General features: G+C 41.3%; 1 protein-coding gene across 10 annotated transcripts in view; it reads left to right on the top strand.

Moving 5' to 3' along the window:
* The window catches only part of ZMIZ1 (zinc finger MIZ-type containing 1), a 339063-nt gene that overhangs the window by 287919 nt on the left and 31017 nt on the right, over positions 1–20127 (top strand). For 8 of the 10 annotated variants that reach the window (XR_010722301.1, XM_066191513.1, XM_066191512.1 and 5 more), the window contains 4 exons: positions 14298–14412; positions 16660–16877; positions 18331–18529; positions 19549–19839. Coding sequence is in view for 9 of the 10 variants with exons in the window: in XM_066191513.1 (XP_066047610.1) it covers positions 14298–14412; positions 16660–16877; positions 18331–18529; positions 19549–19839 (823 nt within the window). In the remaining variant the exon portion in view is untranslated. The remainder of the gene's footprint in view (positions 1–14297; positions 14413–16659; positions 16878–18330; positions 18530–19548; positions 19840–20127) is intronic. The other 2 variants (XM_066191516.1, XM_066191521.1) reach the window with 1 other exon arrangement.

Here is a 20127-nt window from a genome sequence, read left to right on the forward strand (position 1 = left end):
ACTTGCATATGCAAATTTGTCTGAGAACAACTTTTGGGATCTGGGTTGGATATTTTTTCATTATTTTTGTTGCATTTAAGGGAAAACCATGCAATCACTATGCCTTTTATTTTAGCCCTTGAGAATAAATAAAGTCCTTTTTTTGAAGTATAACTAATATAACATCACTGGCTTTTCAGAGTACCTGGATTTCCTCTTTTTTAGTTGCTTATGAAATGACTGGTTGTAAACACACTTAGCAAAAAAACCCACAGAAAATGTAATGTTTTAAAATAATTTTACACTTGGGAGAAGCTTTTCAGAAGACAAAGTGGAATTAGTGGCCAGTCTGCAGAGAATGTGGTGCAGTGTATGTGCTCTCTTAGGTATAGTTTTGTAGTTTTTAGATGCCTGATTCTCATTTGACCTTTTAGCCTCTGTCCCTCTAGAGTCTATAAAGTAAGGATATCTCACAGGGGCTGTGTGCTGCATTACTAGATAATAGATAAGATAGGCACAACTCACTTCTTTTGTGGCAGTTTTCCCCTGAAACTGTCACATGTCAAAAAAGAAATACTTTCTTCTACTAAACCTAAATACCAGCATTTCCAGCAGTTCTGGGTCATCCAACATTCTGCCTGTAGCAGAGCATCCTGCCCAGTATTAGGCAGTTCCTACATATTTCTCTCAAGTATTGCCCTTGAAATGCTCAGCTGGGGAAGACACTATGAGTAATTTCTAAATTACTGCTCTTTGCCTATGAGATGCCCCTCTAAAAACAGAATTTCTGTGGCATAACTTCTTATATACAATAGCTGCAGCAGCTGCTTTGGGATTTGAAATACTTGCATCACTGCGTTGGTGTGTGCTGCTGTCTGTAATTTAACCGTAACTGCTCAAAATCTCTCAGGTGATACATTAGAATGAGACATCCTGTGGCTCTCCAACTTCTTTTTTCACCTGGAACTGTTTATTTTCATGGATGTTTTGTAATCAGACTGTAAGACAGTAGTGAAGTATGGGGTGAAGAAGAATGGAGTTTTCTATTTGTTTCAATCAAACAAAAAATGAAAAGCCAGTAAGTACGGTATTAACTACAATAAGTGATGAAGCTGTTGATGAAGCATCATTTGTATTTGCATTAGATTACATTTGGGTCAAAAGCTTAGTATTAAAGTTCACAGTATCTTGTCTCTAATCTACAAGACTTTTCTGTTAGTTCAAACAAAAAAAAAGTATGCTTTGTATTTCCTGAAACAATTAATGTAGCCAGCTATTTCAGGTTTTGTAAAAGAACTAGATATTAAAGTAGAACAACCAAGAGCATATGCAAGAACCTGACTTAACAAAGGCAATGTAGATATATGTGAGCTGCTGATTATCATTAGACACGCAATTAAATCCTTCCCCATCATCAGACAATCTTGAGAATTCCACACAGAACTTTTCCTGTTGTTCCTTTTACTAGCAACAGAATTACCCAGAACTCTAGTCAGGGACTAAAATCCTGACCTAACTGGTGCTGCAGAAACACAGGTGCTTAGTCTCAAAGTTGGAACAGAGCTCAGCTATTTAAAATAAATTGTGAGTCAATAATGTATCACAAGAATCTATATCTAAGGATTCATATTTAATAAACTGTGGGCACTTACACTAGAAGTAATTCAGGTCTGTCCTGGTTTTAAGGACAATCTTTGATTTTTAAAAGTTAATTGAGCTGTGAGAGAAAACTGAAGTAGACGGATCAAGGAGGGCTTTCCTGGTGTTACTGTTGGTTAAATGCATTTACAGAGAGCAGGATGTAAGCCATATGAGGATGTGCGCACATGCAACAAATGCTTTCAGAGTAGGGACTGTATTGTGCTAATTTCTTTCTATATTTAGTTTTTCATTAACAGAATGATCAAGTGTTGCATATAGAAAAAAATTCAGCTAAATACCTACTGTCTAATGTAGGGCGGTTGGTTGGATTGCCAACTCCTGTGTTTTGTGAACAGAATGAGCACTGGGTTGTCAAAAAGAACCTCCCAATCTTAGGGTTTTTCTAAGTCGTTGCAATCTAATAGTCAGCTCAAACCTGAATGTGAGATTTTTTTATTTATTTTTGCCTTAGACCTTTTATTGATCCATGTAAATAAACTTTATTCCTGTATTGAAGGACCAGTGTAGGACCTATCCACCTCCTTAATCTTGTATAGCTTCTAATTAAAGTCCTACTTAATGGATTTATGAGGAACTTAAGGAGAGCTGTTAAGTCTTTGGGCTAGCCCGTCTGCACAGGAGTGAAATTTCATGATTTCTAGCTTGCAGGGCACAATGTAATTATTTGTGTTGTAGTTTTCCAATCTGACAAACAGCCTGTAATAACAGATACTACTCAAGGTGGCTGATTTTTGAATTAATTTAAGGTCTTTGGCAAATGCTGTTAGATAAGTACAAATTATTGTCATTATCCACCTTGCGATGCTTTGATGAAGTTCTTACTTAACACTTTATTGCATCAAGTGGTGGATCTGTACATGTGTATCAAATTGAATCTTGGTTGAAATGGGTACAGTTCCAATCAATCCCAGCAGGAATTGCACCCGAGTTCATTTTCATGTCAGTCTGACTCAGGCAAGCTCTGGGGGGCTTCTCATTTCTTGCACAGCTTGTAATAAAGCTTATTTGTCAACAAAACCACCTAGAAATAGACAGCTGTTAGTTGCAGATTAGTGTGTTGTCATCTGTAGTCTGTTGAATCTGTAGGGTTCTTACTGTCTTCACTCTTGCTCCAAATTTTGTTCTCAGGCATCAATTGCCAGCTGTCTCACAGTTAGTGACCAAGGGGTGGTAATGCCTCCATAGGGCCATCATGACTGATGAAAAATATGAAGATAATGTTATTTTTATCACAAATTACTTAGTGCCAAAGGTTTAGAGAAAAATTGAACAGTAGATGAAATGAAGCATTAATTCAATCTTACAGTAGATGCGTTATTTATTACCACTAATGTTTTATGTTCAGGCAGTCATAAATACCTTTTAGTGGTTAGACTTGCTTTAAGAGAGTGTTTGTTTTTAGTGCTTGTTCTGTCCTTTTTTGCCTTCCAATTTAAACTTGACTTAGAGATGAACTTTGAAACATTCATAGGAGCTCTTGGAAAAGAATGGTAATTCTGTCTAAATTTTTTGCTGGCTGGTGAGGACTGGCTCTTGCATTGTTAACAATCAGGAGTGAACTGGTTATAACATACTAGTGCAAACAGTTCTGTAAGGGTACAGTACAGAAGTTCTGTAAAGGCTGCTGCCTTTTCAATTTTGCATCATAGTCTGTTCTGACCAACAGTGATAGTCACTTTAAAAATGTCTGGATGAGGTCAGATGCAGCATGCTTTTATGAAAACAAGCACATTATGCATGTTTTATGCATCAGTTTGAAGCAGGGGATTGCTCCATTATGTCATGTGGCCCTGACATGCAGGGGCAATCTTTGCAAAAGAATTCATAACTCTTGAGGTAAAAGATAAAATTGTTTCAAAGCCTTTTCATCTTTCTGGTTGTGGAGTTGTGAAATAAATATAATTAGGGATTGAACAGATGGTAAATCTTAATATAAAAGAATATACCCAGTAAAGAAACCTGTGTTACTTCTGATTCTGCAGGAGTACCTTTGCTGTTTTTTCTGTTTTCCTTTCTGTCAAGGAATGTTAAAATTTACCATCAGGAGAGAATAAGGAAGAGTTCAGAATCAAGAACTGTTTCTGCAAAAGTGCCATTTCCTAAAGAAAAAAAAAAAAAAAAAGAAAAATTTCTTTAGAACAGTTTCCTTATACTCTAGCCTTGCAAAGACTAAACTAATCACTAATTGCTCCAGAGTGTTGTCCCAAGAGTTGTTTGTCCATCTTGTCCTCTAAGTGCAACTACTGATACTAGTTTTATCACACACACGGGCAGGAGGTGGAAGAAAACCTCGAGCCTGTTGAAGCTAAAAGCAAATGATGAGTACCTTCTCCTTGAAAACTGATAAGTGTAACCATTAGCTGTTAATAATTAAATACAGAATATTTTCATGTGAAAAATCTGCATTTCATTTTAGATAAGTTTGTGGTCAGTTCTTGTGGTAACAGGAAACAATGATGGGCAACTTCTTTTCAAATGTATGTTCTTTACATGCTTGGTAAAAGGTATAGGGTAAGGATCATCTTTTCTTGTGTGTACAGTACTTTGCACAGTCATGAGAACAGGTCTTCTGTATTGATTGATGAGTCAAAATGAGTGCTGTTGTAATAAGACTAATATGTAACAGGACCACTGTAATTTTGTGCTTTTTTTTTTTTTTCTGGTAAGTATGTTGAAGTGACTATATACTCTGTATTTTTCCTGTAGATGTTGTAGTCTTATGGTTTTAGTTTGTGATTTTTTTTTTTTCATGTAGAGGTGTTGGCTGATTTTTTATAAGTAAACTCTACGCAAATATTTAAGGTAGATTTGCTGACTGAAGCAAAATCTGATCTTCTCAGCCTTTGTACTATCTATGTTAGTTTTTAAAATATGGCAACAGCTTTGAATAGACAGGTATCAATCTCATCTTCGGGCTCTGTTGAACAACTAATACCAGAAAATGTCTGGTCGATTGTGATTCATGTTTAGCGATTATCACAGGAGTATCATGGCTCTTTGCATGAGGTCTGCTTGCCCTCAAAAGCAGGTGATATATGCTGAGTCTACATTATTTTCCTCTTCGAGCACATTGGGAAGGTACCTTCTGTCCCTTCTCAATGAAACCAACTGATTTCTGGTGACAGTGGGGTTAAAAACCATTTAACTGTGGCAGCACGCCCGGTTTTTAACAATTTTAACTGTTAGCACGATAAGCGTGTGGTGACGCTGAAAGCTGTACTTTGCCTAGCCCTTTGTTGAAAAACTCATGAACATCATTGGGAGTCTTAAGTGGATTGAACACCTCTGGATAAGGGAACAACAGAACTAAGTCAGTGCTCTTCAACCTGCGCAGCGTGAGGTCCCCGTGTGAGGTTCGGCAGTCCTTTGCAGGCACAGAAGGGCTGGGGGAGGGCCAGGCGCTGGTTCAGCGCAGGGTGAGTTCAGTGTGAGGAGCTGCTCTCTGGGTACCCGCGCTGTGAGCATCGCGCTCCAGCCTGCCTGCCAGGAGGTGACATGGCTTCTAGGCAGGGAGGGAGCTTACAGTCTGGCACGTAAAAATTACTGACATAAATTACGGCAAGTACCTTGCATTTTTAAACGATTTTTGGATAATTTGGCAGCAGGATCACAGATGTATGTTTTGTCTAAGACTTGATATTTTTCTTGATGCCTTTTCTTTACGTTCATTCACTTACATGCAAATGTCACCGTCCACAGGATTTCTCTGTAAATAGATTACAATAGGAGTGAATTCCCCGTGCTCAGTTTTGTCAATTGTTGTATTCCTGCTACTCCCGTACATTTGGATTCTCTCAGAATGGCAGCGAGAAGAAAAGGAAATAGTCATTACTATTTGCAGTGGCGGAGGGCTTTTCTAATGGTTTCCCAAAAAAAAAAAAAAAAAAAAAAGGGTTAGCAATTCGAGCTAAGACACTCCCGGCTGGTTTTCGCTAGAAATGACAACAAAGCCTGCTCGGCAGACAGAGCACATCAGCAACCTGGGCAGATGGGTCGCTGACATTAATTAGATACTGGCAGTGCCTTTAGCAGGAATCTGTGGTTTCTTCCCAAGAAAGGGCTGTTCCAGGGATAAGGAGCAGCGCACCAGCCGGGGCACCGTCTTGGATGTCCTCATCTCCACCAAGCTGGGAATGCGGGGAAGGTACCACAGCCTGTTCGTGCTCTCAGTTCCCACTTAACGCGTCAGGGGAGATGCGATGTGACGGTTTGTTTGCCCGTGTCCCTGTGTCACCAACAGCATTTCCAAACTACTCTGACAGGCAGGCAGAGCGCGGAGACCGCTCGGGGAGACATTTCTCAGACCTGCCCCTCCGCCGTCCCTCCCCGGCCAGGTCACTTGCCCGGGCTGCCCCTGCCCTGCCCTGCCCTGCCCTGCCCTGCCCTGCCCTGCCCTGCCCTGCCCTGCCCGGCCGCTCCGTGCCCGCCCGCCCCGCTCCGGGCGCTGCCCTCGGCCCGCCGGTCCCAGCCCGGCCGCCGCCGCCCCCGGCCCGGCCGCTGCCCTCAGAGGCTCGGCGGGGCTGTCCCTGCTCCCCGGCCAGCCCCGGAGCCCCCAGCCCGGCTCGCTTCCCGTAAGTTGCGGCGGTGCTGTGCTGCCCCCTCCTCCCTCTCTCCCTCCCTTCCCGCCGTGCCTCTCGAAGAAAGCGGTTTTTTTCTGTTGTCGGGGAGCGTAAATCAGCTTCATCTAAAATCTCGGAAGTGCAAGTCCATCACATCTTCCTCCGAGCCGCCTGCTACACCTTGCGTGAGTCAGACTGCAGAGCTCCCGGTGCCCTTCTCGCTGTGCGGGGCTGCTCGTGTTTCCCCCTGTCTCAGAGGCAAAAGCAGAAGTGGAATCTGCTCACGCTCTCAGCGGTTCCTTTCCCGGTTGTTGTAGCAGTCGCTGACCTCCAGGCACTATGAATAAACAGCAAAGCTGGGAACAAAAGGAGTCTTCTGGCTGCCATTATCTCACATTAACATAGCAGACGCGCTGCGGTGTGAACAATGCGAGTCTCATTCGCCGATAATCAGCGAGTACCCAGGCATTTGGATTACCAAGGCAACAGGCAATGGTAGAATACTGGGTGGGTGTGTTTTTTATTGTAAAGGAGCAGTCGGATATGGAAACCCAGGTATATTGATAAAGCAGAGCAGAAGGAATGCCTGGTGGCAGGGGGGGACTGAGGGCTCGGGGTTGCATTCCGACACACGTGAGATAAATAAGACATGGATGAAGCAGGTCTGTGCTGTGAGATGCAATAAAGATTAAACTGCATTTATCAAGCTGAAAACGATCATAAGATAATTTCAGCATTTTGAAAAAGGTAACAGGTGGCATGTTAATAGCAGGGCTGTTACCGGTGGATTTTGTAACTGTAATCTGGGCTGTAGTAATGCGTTGCATGGTCTACTTGTGTGACAATAGAACTGGGTGTGATGGTTTAATCTTTTTTCCTTTTATCAGATGGATGCTGTAGTTCCCATGTCAGACAATGTAACCCCTTCTGCTTCTTAGAGGCAGGAGTGGGTCTCAGTAGCATTTTTGTTTCTTACCTGCATATCTGTGATCGTTTATTCCACATGGACAGAAATAAGTTGTGTTATCTCTGTATCTTTGCGTGTGCACACACACATGTGCGTGGACATATATGAAATCTGTAGTGAAGCAGGACTGTGTGTGCATGCAGGGGAGATGTGGGGTTTTGCAGGTTCAAGAACTTACGAATTAATCTAATTATTTGGCCTAATGCATTTTTCTAATTTCAGGAGTTAAAATCAGATGCAGTAACTCTTGCTGAGCAGCATGAGACTTGCAGGCATGGCTCTAAGTGATGACACTGAGTGTAGAGTGAGGCGCCAGGAAGCACAGCAGCGAGCGTGTCACAGCCTGATCTGTAGCAACCCAATGTGAAATGGAAGGCAGCATTCCCGCCTTGTGCAGTCATAAGTCATGCAGGCCTCACAGGCCTTGTCACAAATATAAAGAAAAAGTTCAGGGCTTTCAGCTTCCAGAGGTACTTTGTATCACCTGCCGAACTGTCAGCTCGATTTTGCTATCTCAGTCTCCACGCAAACGCCTTTATTGTGCAGATGTGTGTGGCTGCATGAATGGTTATTATAAATGTGTGTGTGGATATTTAAAGGAGCAGAGGCAGGGGGTGATAGCCACCTGCTAGAAGCAGGGGCCATCCAAACCACTGAGCTGATAAATGGCGTGTTGCCTTCACCTTTTGACTGCTTCACCTGCATCTGCTCACCTAGAAGGGGTTCAGAGTACTTCTGTGTTCTCGTATGGTTTTCCAGAAGAAGGAAGCCTCCTTCTTTTTACAGTGAATTAGGAAATTTCTAACTGCTTTCAGTCTTCCTTTTCATGGTGTAGGCAACATCCAATACTGAAACAACACTTGAGGTAATTCTCTCTTGATAGGCAAGGACTAGGTATGGATTTGCTGTGCCTTTGGAGTTGGGAGAATCAAAGCTTTCCAAAGGATTAGAGAACATGCTCATCTAGTTGAAAAGAGTGGAGGGAATCAACGGACTTCACAAATCATGATGGGATATATTTTAGAACTGTGTGTTTTCTTTGCAAAATCTGGATGTTTGTAGTCACGGCATTAAGAAGTAGAGGGAAATAAAGTCTTGTAGAATACTTCCAAATTGGCTTTTTTCATTTTAACATTACATAAAAACACCCAGTGATTTGGATGGGATTGTGTTTTAGGTGTTAGCTTTGCGAAATGCAGGATGGTGCCTTAATTTATGCCAATGCAATTTAAATGTCTTCAAATAATAACGCAAGATAGAGGAATGTATTTGAGGAAGGTGTGAATCACAATGGTGGCATCAATCGAAAGCTAATTCTTGCCAGCCATCCAAAGTCAATTATTAGTATACAGACTGACTACACCACCCTCTTGCTTTCCTCATCTTGAATGTAAAATGTTTAGGGTACCTGCACACAACATGCTGATGGTTCTGTACTTTGGTTCTGTACACCATTTGTGATGTACAGAGGTACTTACTCTTCGTTTCCTTTACAATATGTCATCGTATATCCTTGCTGGTTGTAAGTGGTCTTCATGTTCTTTCCACATTGGTGTCTCCTGGCTCTGCCATGTTCCTCTGTGTGAACAGACCACAAATGGCATAGAGTGGCTTACAGAGCCTACAGTAAACACGGCACTAAAGGTCAGGGGATAACTCAGTTAAATTTTGTGGTTTGTTTTTTTTTTCATAGTAATGTGTTTATAGTAACTGTCACCTAGACCAAAAACTAATGGTAGGTGTTCAAGTTGAAACATGTTGGTCAAGCGCTGTAGGTGTATGAAGATGGTGCATGTATCTGGTGGGGACGTGCTGGCTTTGTTTCTTTGAAAAAGAATCTCCATGAAAAATGACAAGTCGGTAGTTTTCTTCTAAATATCTAGTGGTTTTCACAAAAAAAAAAATAAAAGCAGGTCTCCAAAATGTTTCTGATTGGCCGTAAGCAAAAACAAATTCTGGCTTTCAGTTGTCACAGTGAGGTTTTCTCAAATTAATACTCAAGGCTGGGGGTATTTTCAGTGGAACTTTGACCAAAAGGAAAAAATATCCATTTGATCTGTAATTTCCTAATAGGTTGTCAGGGATTCCTAGCTTATTGAGTTGTTAGCTTTGCATGGTGTGGTGCATGTACTCAATTTGAACTGCCTTTTTGGTAAGAAGTACTAAAATGCTCCAGAAAGGACTTAAGTTACTTTGTTTCCCAATCTTTTTTCCCAATTTCTAGTGTTAGGTTCATGGTGGTGCCCTAATCAAGGCGGCTTGCGAACTGAATCCATATTAGTAAATACAGCTACACGAGTGGTGTTCTCTCAAGAAATCCAAGTAAAACAAAAACTAAATCTGAATGAAAGAAGCTGAGCTGCCTAACTTGTGAGACAACCCAGGCATGAAACTCATGTCTTGGTGCTTCACTTATCTGGGGCTTTCTTGCCTGTTCTGATTGTGGGATTTGTGGTACTTTCCCACTGCAGATGCATCAGGTTGTAGGGGGAAAAGAGGGAAGCAAGGAGCCTTGTTTGGAAATGGTTATGGTTTCGTTTGTATTAAGGTAGTGTCACCTAGAGGCTCCAACCAAGAATACAGGCAAGGGGTGCTGAGCGCCCTGAGCACACATCTGCCCAGAGACAGAGCAAGGTGCAAACACAGAGAGGTGCCATCAGGTAGGAACAGATCAGCAAGCCGTTTTGGGTTGTATTTTGCCTGTTCTGATTTTTGGCCATATGTTGTTGCAAAGATGTGTTTGGCCTGTGTCGTTCTCTGACACCTGACACCTTGTCATGAGATGCTCTCCTCTCCAGGTGTCCATGGGTGACAAAAGAAGATATGGGAGAAATGACAGTCAGTGTTCCAGTGGCAATTTCTTGCTTATCTTGGTGTCAACTGAGAAAGTTAGGATAGAGTTGGTAGTTTTAAAGGTTTGTGTGAATTCTATGAGTGTCAGCTACCCCTCAGGTGCAATGACCACACTTCAGAGATGTTAGAGACCCTGCAAAACTGCAAAGCTGGCTTGAGGGTAAGCAACAGAAAGTAACCATTGAAGGCCCAGTTGTGGGAAACTCGATTGTCGGTGGTTGGACTGAAAAGGCTTTTTTGGAAAGTCAGCATCTGGTGCAGTAGTTGGTAGATTTACAGTGTTTAAAACAGAGGTAGATGCTTTATGAAGGTAATATTTTAGACACCCGGCCCTCTCAACAAACAATGTGGAAAATCACCAGGAATGTGTAATTCCAGTTTTCACCCTCCTCCACAATATGTAAAGTGCCAATGCTCTAGGGATACATGCTTCACTAAACCATCTGAACCTTTCCTTCCTCAAGGAACGGAGACATGTAAACAGACTATCAGATACATATACAATTGCTTTAGTGACAACATAAATATATTTAAAACACAGCAAATAATGCCACAAATCTTGTGTAAACTACAGTAATTCACTTGTTATTAAGCAATTTCTTTTAGAATTAGCTATCAGTCTCTGTCTGACATGAAGTCTGTAACTTTTCCTAGAGACTGGGTATCTGCCAAGTGCTGAGATTAAGAGAAGCTTTTTAGACCTAACTACCAATGTACTTCTTCAACATGAGTGTTATATTACTGGTGGGTTCAGTACATTTGCCAGTAGCTAAGAAATCCCTCCTCACTGCTGGATTGCAGTTTTGCTACATCAGAGTAGGGAAACGTTACTCTGAGAAGTAATTTCCCTCCATCTCTTCCTCTTTGCTCTGTGGCTTCCTCTGCTGTTTGGCCTTTAATGCTGACCAGTAGTATGTATAGGTTCATTAGCACTATTGTAAATTTAGTCAATACTCTTTTAGAGGGCTCCAGCTGAGCCCAAACTGACTCACTGCCCTCCAGGGTGCAGTGAGAGGCTTAATTACCCTTGTACAGTTCAACAGGAACAATGTCATGGGCAGCATTTCGCTTTGGCTGAAGAGGTTGAAGCTTCTTTCTTTATTGGCTGCCATCCTCAAGTTTAAAGAAAGGGATTTCAGGATAATTCACAGCTCTGTATAATAACAGGGGAAAACCACTGCTCGTTGCAAATGAGAATTGGATTGGTCACGTTTCATTACGGTACTTACATGGATTTTCCTTTGGTGGGAATATTCCTTTGGGTGGTTTTAAGGGCAGAAATGGAAGTTGAAAGAGAAGAGTGGAGGGACAAGTAATCCCCTAGTTGAGTGGCACGAGTTTCAGCATCTCCTATTGCTTGAAACCAAGGAAGTCTTCATGTGGTGGAGAAAGGGTGGGTATTGTATCGAGTATGGCAAAAATCATGCTCAGACATGCATGTAATTGGTGATGGGCCAGAGTAAGGGCTGGGGAATGCAAACCATGAGATTGCCTTGGATTTCTCATGGGGTGACTCAGGTAAAACTTGAGCAATGAGGTTTAGGACAGTAAGTGGATATTAAGCTATTTAAGTTCATGTTCTGTGAGGCACGTCTATCAGTATTCCAGTGTTGCTATTATTTCTGTTATTAGTAATGTTTGAGATTTAAGAGTATGTCCTGTGTTGGATAATGTGGTAGTCGCATGGTTCAATGTGCACAATGAATATTTCTCAACAAATCTGTAGCTGGTCTCTTTTTCTGGCTTTTGTGTGTGGTGCTGGAGGCTTTATTATTTGTCAACAATATGGTTTCTTGAGGTGTCACCCGTTTTAACCGTAATAAAGTAAAAATCAGGTGATTTACTCTGCATTTATAATTAGGATGAAGTGATTATATAGTCTTTTAACAACCCAGTGTATCCTTCCACTGAACAAATGATCTGACTCTACCACTGAAAACTATGGAGGAATGATATGTGAAATCCCTCCTGCACAGGACTGTAAAGGAGAGAAGTGGGTAAGAGAAACATGCTTAGAAGGCAAAGAAAGTGAGGTAATAATTACAACTTCTTAGCAGCAGGCTGAAGCATTGCTTGCTCAAAGTTGGAGTGTGTTTACAAACTGTATAGTGTATTTGCATTAGAAGAATCTTTAGTGACTCTGTGGTTTGATTCCTGCCTGTCATTACCCTTCTTATTTACTCACACACTTGCAAAATATTTGCCTTGCTCCTCAGGTTTTATTACCTGTCCACAGCACATCAGTGGGGAATAGAGAGAAACGTCTGCAGTGGGTCCTTTCACTGCTTATGTCATGGAGAGAGCTTCTTTGTAGTCACTGAAGCACATGAACACTCATATGTGCCATAAATATCCAAACAAATCATGGAGCAGACATCATCAGAAACAGTCAGAGAAGGAAGTAAAGTAGGAGGCGTCATTCAGAGCTGGATAAAAGAGGAAATCTCAATAGCAGTCACAAATTCTGGGTTAGTCATCATTTGTCTCCATGCTGGTGGAGGGACTTGCATTGCGTCACTTGCAAATATTAGTCACTGGAGCCATTGTCTGAGCCTCTGAGTAAGAGGGGCAAGATTCTAAGAGAAAATATTTTAAAGAAACATGGGCTAGCAGGACTCAGTGATTGCAAGGTGTTCAGTATGCCCTTATTCACACACTGGTTTATATGGATGTTGTCAATGTAAACGTGACGTGTCAGGCGTCTTACAGAGAATTACCATTTTCCAGTAATCTTCTCTAATTATTTGTTAGGGGAAATCATTCTTTTCTCTAATTTAAACTTTGGTGTGATTTTGTTTGATTGAGTATGGGTATTTTGAAGCAAATAGGTCAGTTCAAATTCACAGTTATGTTCTACAACATTACTGGTGTACTGGCAGATCACTGTGGAATTTGTTTGAAATTTCCTAGCTGTTTGTGAAATGCATTCACTGCTTCATTTACACAGTTGCTGCTGCTGTCATTACATTATTTGTTACTTGGGACAGAGGCAGTTTTTATCACACACATGCACTCTTTGTGCAGAGCAATTCCTGTTCTTAAATGATTCACACTTGGCGCTATGAACAGGCTAAAGAATGAACACAGAGGTAGTCCTTGATTTTAGCTCACAGCACAAAAGGAAGGAGTGGTCCAAGCCTGGAGCACTGTCTGGGGTCACGGGAGAGCGAGCAGGCTTTGAAGCATGTTGGTAGAGTGCATGTGGAGCCTGTATAGATTCTTTAGGCAAGTTAGCCCTGGATAGAATTTTGGTCATAGCTAGTAGTTAAGACAAAAATGCAGTTCTTGATATAAATTCAAAATCAGTGGTATTTGAAAATGAAAGAGCAATGTGCATCAGTTAAATGGTGTGTGTGTATATATATACATATATATATACACACACACGAGAAAAGATCACCTGAGTGTATAAATATATATATATGCAAATTGAAATCTAATTTACAAGTTAATAGTACAAGAATGAGCAAATTTCAAGTGGAATGTATTTCATGGTCATAGGATTGATAGTTACTATCACTGGATTAAAGATATTTCATTAATTACACTAAGTGTGTACCTATCCTGGGCTCATTCTGAAACCACCATCTGCTTTTGTATGAACAGAACTGTGAGAAATGTTTGCTTGTATCTGTGGACAAAGCTAATGGAAAAACCCAATCCTCTCATCCACATATTTATCTGAAAGATGTGTTGTATATCTGCAGTTGATTTTCTAGAATGCTGATTAGCTAATACCGTTTTTGGCATGCAGCTTATCCATCGTGTGGGAGAACACTATCTGAATTTCAATTTACTTTTCAAAATCATGTTGAACTGCTATTGCTTTAAAGGCTCTTCTGGCCATTTGGGGACCCACTGCAGACAGTGGAGCTGCAGTCTGGTCTCAAAATCTAATTGAATTGATAGAAGGTAGCTGAATCAGTGATTGTTGAAGAGTTTGAGATGAATAGGAAAAAAAATACATGCTTCTGAGTAACTTAGTGTCCTTGTTTGAAACTCTGCCCCTGAGTTTACTTGGACATTCACTGCTAACAGACCTTTTTATGGTAAAAGCCCTGTGCTTCAATATAGTTAAGGAATTCATTTGTTCTGTGTGGTTTGATATGATCACATTGCTATTAAAGAAACTTCATGCCTCTGAGAATACTAAGCTAATAGTGGAGGAGGAGTGGAGAGTTAAGGTAACGTCAGACATTAATTCCTTTGTCACCACCAGCAGTTTGCCACAGTTTAAACTTCCGAAATCTCACCTTCCTCAACATTTGTTTTTGCAGTGATGGGTCTTTCCCTTATGATTCTGTTCCCTGGCAACAAAATACCAACCAGCCTCCAGGCTCTTTATCAGTGGTCACCACAGTATGGGGTGTGACTAACACCTCTCAAAGCCAGGTAAGCTTCATTTTTATGCCTCTTTCCTTCTAGATATGCATTTCTGCTAATGTTTGTAGAATGGAAGGTATTTTGGAAAATCCTCTTGGGATCAGTAGCTGTGTCTGTCTTCTTTGTTGTATATGATGCATTATTTTCCCAGTCATGTTCTCCTTTGGTGGCATTGAACAAGAGGTGTCTGAGAGCTTGAGTCAGTCACTTCTCTGGCTGCATGCAAATGTCAGGCTTGGATTTACCTCATATTTTGCACTGTGTGGTTACAACACTAAAAGCATGGGTTTGGGGTAATCCCAAACCTCTTGGGAATTCAGATTGAATGTGTAGAGTTCTATTAAATTTTAGCTAGATTCACCAAATGACAGTTGTTGATTTTAGCTGGGATTGTGTTGCACTTGTGGGCTGGTGAAATTCAGTACTGAGTCTAACCCCACACTGAGTTGCTGACTACCAATTTTAGGCTGTGTTCTTTCCAGTCTTTCCTGTTAGTGCTGTCTTAACTTTGCAAAAATATTTCAATATACAGTGGAGCAGAAGCATGGCCCCTTGGCCCCCCCAGGTGAGAGACGTTTTTCCTGGATTTTCATTTGGTTCTCTCCACTCTCAACTCTCTTTTTCATCTGTGTTGCATATTGAATTATACTGTACAAAAAGAAGCAGCTTTTATGAAGAAGTTACCAATTATTTGTGATAGTGTGCACTCCCAGGGATGTGGCACAAATTAGGCACGCAGTCTGGCCTTTGCTTACACCATAGATGGAGAGCTCAAAACACATCACCATCTTTAATGACTGCAAATGGTACATAAATCTAACCTGTCTTTCTACTTCTTTCAAACCAAGTGGTGTTAGATCCCATACAAATTTTTTCTGAGGATTTTTTTTTTTTGTTACTATTTTAATTTTTGGTAAGAAAACTGAAAATGAAATTGTAATGGAATGAGCCATCTGAAAAAGAAATTATTCAGAGGCCAAGTCATATAGATACTCACATGGCAGTTATGTAAGCAGTGGTTATGGCAAAATCTTTCTTCAGTAAAACAAGAAGAGGAAGCAGTTATAGGATCTATAACATGTTTTATTATTGTTGATTTCTTTAATACCTTAAAAGAAAAGGTATCCCATCTGGGAGAGAAATACCTGAGTAAACATCTTGGTCTATATATTGGTCAGAAAATGAAAATATAGTTTCTTTTACTCTTAAAAAGGCAAAAGGAAAGATTTAAAAAAAAAAAAACCCTCAGAGTTTTGTTCTATCATAAGAGTACTGTAATATTATTAGAACTCTTCATGGTACTTCAGAGGAATGTGCAATAGAAGGAAAAAAATCTCTTGCATGATGGAAGAAAATGCTTCTTCAGAGTCACTGCAAGGGAGCAGTGAAACTCTGGAACATGAAGCTTGGTTATAGCTATTCAGAGCAGATTGCAATGAATGTCAGGATTTCCTGTGAGTCGTCGTGCTCTTCGAGGGAAAGGAATGAGCTGGGCTCCAATTCCTTTTCTCAAATGTCTGTAGCTGTTGAGTTAGTCTTCTGCAAAAATCATGACCACTGAGTGTCTTCCCAAGTAGGAGACTTTCCGGGAAATCTTATGCGGGTGATCCATGAACAGCCACACTTACATCTCCATGGAAATCATAGCAATTTGGGAAAGAAAATCCTTTAAACAAGCAAAACAAGTCCTTTTATACAGAGAACAGAGGTCTCTTTTATAAGAAGCAATACAAACAATCAATAGACTTTTATACCCTATTTAGGGAGTCAAGAATAGGTTAAACTACTGAAATATGTTCTTTCACAGTTTTTCTATCTGTAGTACCCTTTGCATTGTGCTGGTGGGACTGACTACTTCCAAGTTACTTTAAAGTCCTGCACCAAACAAACAAACCAACCAACTATACAAAAAAAAGCTCTCACTCTCTCACACCCCCCTGCTCTCCCCCCAAGAAAAGCTTTGTCCTTTTTGTAATCACATGAATGGTCATGGCATGGTTGTAGCAGGTCTTTCTCATAATTTTTTTTTAATAAGCATATTAATTTGGGGTCCATCTAGTTGAAAATCTCCTGTTTCTTTGGAAATGGCAAGAGGAGAAATCACCAGGAATGTGCACCTAAACATCAATGAGTTCTGTGCTCATTAGAGTTCAGAGTACAGGTGGTTATGTTTTAATTTAACAACTGCAGCAAATCAACTTAATTTGCTTGAAGTAGTTCAAGGTACAGCCCTTACTCTCATGTTTCTTCTTGCAGGTGCTGGGAAATCCAATGGCAAATGCTAACAACCCTATGAACCCAGCAGGAAATCCCATGGCTTCTGGGATGACAACCAGCAACCCTGGAATCAATTCCCCTCAGTTTGCTGGACAGCAGCAACAATTTTCAGCCAAGGCAGGCTCCACTCAGCCATACATACAGCAGGGCATGTATGGGCGACCCAATTATCCTGGAAGTGGAGGTTTTGGTGGCAGGTAAGATTTACTTCTCTGAGGTGGAAAATGGATGTAAATACTTGATGAAGCTTGTTTTAGTGACCTGGTAGAAGTGTTATGGGCTTATTTTAATTATATAAAGTCTCAGTAGCTATTTTTTGCTGGTTAACTGAAGAACATACTGCTTTTACAGCTTTGGAAATCAGCTACCCAAACTGCACAGAAATTCATCACAGTAAATGGAAATGGCTTAGGTCAATCAATTAGCTCTAATAAACCCCCAAAATAAAGTTTTAATTAAGGGGAATGTTAAACAGACCACAGGCTTAGGAATGATTAACATTTAATAAGGCCAGGATGTGAAAGGTATTGATGGTTTAATTTCTATGTGCATATGGAGGAGTAAGCTTGAGTATTGGGCAAACTAGTTTCCTATGCAAGAGAATATTTCTGCCCAAAGACTTACTCCACAGCAGGAATTTGAAAAGAATTGGGAATGAAGATGTTTGTTAAAAAAGATGGTCGTGTTGTGTATTTATTTTGGGGAAATAAATGCTGCACTAGTCATATAATCCGGAACTAATAGCCTGGCATTAGTTACATGTTGGCTTTCTGTGTCTATTCTTTGTAAACAGGGATGGTAAGGGCACTTAACTGAAACCCCTATTTATGGTCCCAGTGCAAAGGCTGCTGAAGAGACTGCTGCAGTTAGCATAGGCAGTCTAGTGTGAAGGATATGAGCCTGGGACTCAGAGAGAGAGAGTTTATCTCTTCCTTCACGTCTGACACTGTTCTACTGAGTGACCTTGAACAAGCCAGAAAGTTTCTTCAGCTTTGTATTAACAGCTCTAAAATGGGCACAGTGTATTGGCCCATATTCATGAAGATATTTGGTAACGTGAAGTGGGAAAGGTGTGGTTTGGCTTAGCTTGGTTTATCTTAGGATCAATAGAAAAGATGGGTATGAGTTGCAGAACACACTGTGTGGGGTCCAGTGGAGTCAGTTGCATTGGGTCTCTCCTGGCCTTTCTGCTAAGGTTCAGGGTTTTCAGGCTTTTATGATACCTTGAGCACTTGCCGTAATTCACCACTGAGGCAGATTAATGTGCTATCTTGGAGGAAGTTCGCTGTTCCTGCTCCTGTGTATTTGCCCCTACACTACTGAGAAGCAGAGTTTTTACTCTCAGGACTTCAGTTCTACTTTGCAGGAAGCTACAGAGCTGCAAAGAAGTTCTTTGCCCCCTTTAAGTGACTGCTGGCCATGCCTTGCCATCCCAGTGGCAGCCCTATGACTGTTGCACCTGGGCAGCAGGTGTAACCTGTAGATGCAGCCTGTATCTCCTGTGCACCCCTAATTACCTGGCCTGCTAGCTTTCATTAGTCATTGATATGTGCATTTGGAACAGTTCCAGGTGAGGATTGCACCAACATTCAAAACAAAATCCACCAGGCACATCTTAATTATCTCTTTCTTTCTCTTCTTCCCTGTTAGTTACCCTGGAGGCCCAAATACCCCTGCAGGAATGGGAATTCCCCCCCACACGAGGCCACCAGCTGATTTCACCCAGCCAGCTGCAGCTGCTGCCGCTGCTGCAGTTGCAGCTGCAGCTGCTACAGCAACAGCTACAGCTACAGCCACTGTGGCAGCCCTTCAGGAAACACAGAATAAGGACATGAACCAGTATGGACCGGTAAGAGAGTAACCCTTATGTCCTCATACTTGCCTGATCCGGACCATTACAGGGAATTGGCTGTCCTTCTCACTGTTGTGTTTGTTAGGGTGCCTACTCTTGGGTTTTGGGGGGTTTTTTTTGGTGGGGGTGGGAGGGTTTGTGCATGAGCATGGTTAGAAATGCTTCTAAGAAACTGCTGGAATGTGGGTATCTAGGTATGAATCAGTCCCCGTGTTTTTCCTGATAAAACTTGCCTAACTGTATTTTGTAGTTTAGGGGTTGCCTCTTTAAAAAAACCTGAAGATTCCTCAAAGTTGCAGCTGCATCTGATGTGATACATTATTGCTGCCTTTGCCAGCCTTCCAAATCTGAGTACCTAGTGAAATATTCTAGAATCTTGCAATAGGTTTTGTAGCCCTTGGACAATTTTTTATTTTGCTAAGTGCAGTTGGTTGTTTGGATTATTTCCCTTCAAACAGGAAAACAACAATAGAAGAGAGATTTGGTTTTTAATAATGTTGTCTATACAGGCAGCTATGTGAGACATGCATTTCCAGTTATCCATAACTTCTAGCATGTCATGACTTCATGGATTTTTTTTCTTAAAATAAACAAGGGCTCTATCAATTCAGGTTTTTCCTCCTTACATATTTTACCTCTCTGAATTCTGAATTAGAGGAGTCCATGTGCCAAGTGATGAAAGCACAGGGTCTTAGAAACTGTAGTGTTGTGCTCTATTTGCACAGCCAACGTCCTAACCTGTTACCTTACCGTACTAGACCAGCCAATTGAAACAATTTAATTTCTCGCCTTAGACTTACATCTGCCTTCCACTCCTATGCCTTTTACAATTCCAATTGGATTTTTATTATTAAAAACTTCACCGCCCATCAAATGTTAGAGAACATTGAAGGAAAATGCGACATAAATCCTTCCCTTCTTCCCTTCCCCAAAAGCATGTTCAGCTCCCTATTCCCATTTTATAAATGCATGTCGCATTTTATTCTTTTTTTTTTTTTCTTCTTCTTCCGTTGAAGGTTTGTTCCTCTTTCCAGATGGGTCCAACTCAGGCTTACAACAACCAGTTTATGAACCAGCCTGGTCCTCGTGGTCCTGCTTCTATGCCAGGCAACATGAACCCAGCAAGCATGGGAGCAGGAATGACACCTTCCAGCATGAGCGGGCCACCCATGGGCATGAACCAGCCTCGGCCTCCTGGAATGAGCCCCTTCAGCACCCACGGGCAGAGGATGCCTCAGCAGGCCTATCCAGGCCCACGGCCCCAGTCTTTGCCTATACAGGGCATAAAGAGACCATACCCAGGAGAGGTAATAAATGATCTTTTGCGTGCACTCTTTCTTTGACTGCAATGACAACTCTTTGCAGGTTGCAACGTACCGGGTAATGTTTGGTGCACATCCCTTTAAGATAGGTGCATCTTTGTTCCAGCCTTGGTAGTAGTGCAGCCGTTAAAATATTAGCAGGAGCAGCTCTTCCTTTTTTGGCTTCTGAAGTATTCAGGTTGACCCTTACTATGTTAGTCCATATGGTGGTCATTAAGTCCAAGAAAGGCCCCAAACCAGAGTATCATTCTAAGATTCTCATGGTGACTTCAT

This window comes from Chamaea fasciata, unplaced genomic scaffold (assembly GCF_029207755.1).
Source record: "Chamaea fasciata isolate MVZ Bird 193981 ecotype frontalis unplaced genomic scaffold, bChaFas1.0.hap1 SCAF_9, whole genome shotgun sequence".
Taxonomy (NCBI): Eukaryota; Metazoa; Chordata; class Aves; order Passeriformes; family Sylviidae; genus Chamaea; species Chamaea fasciata.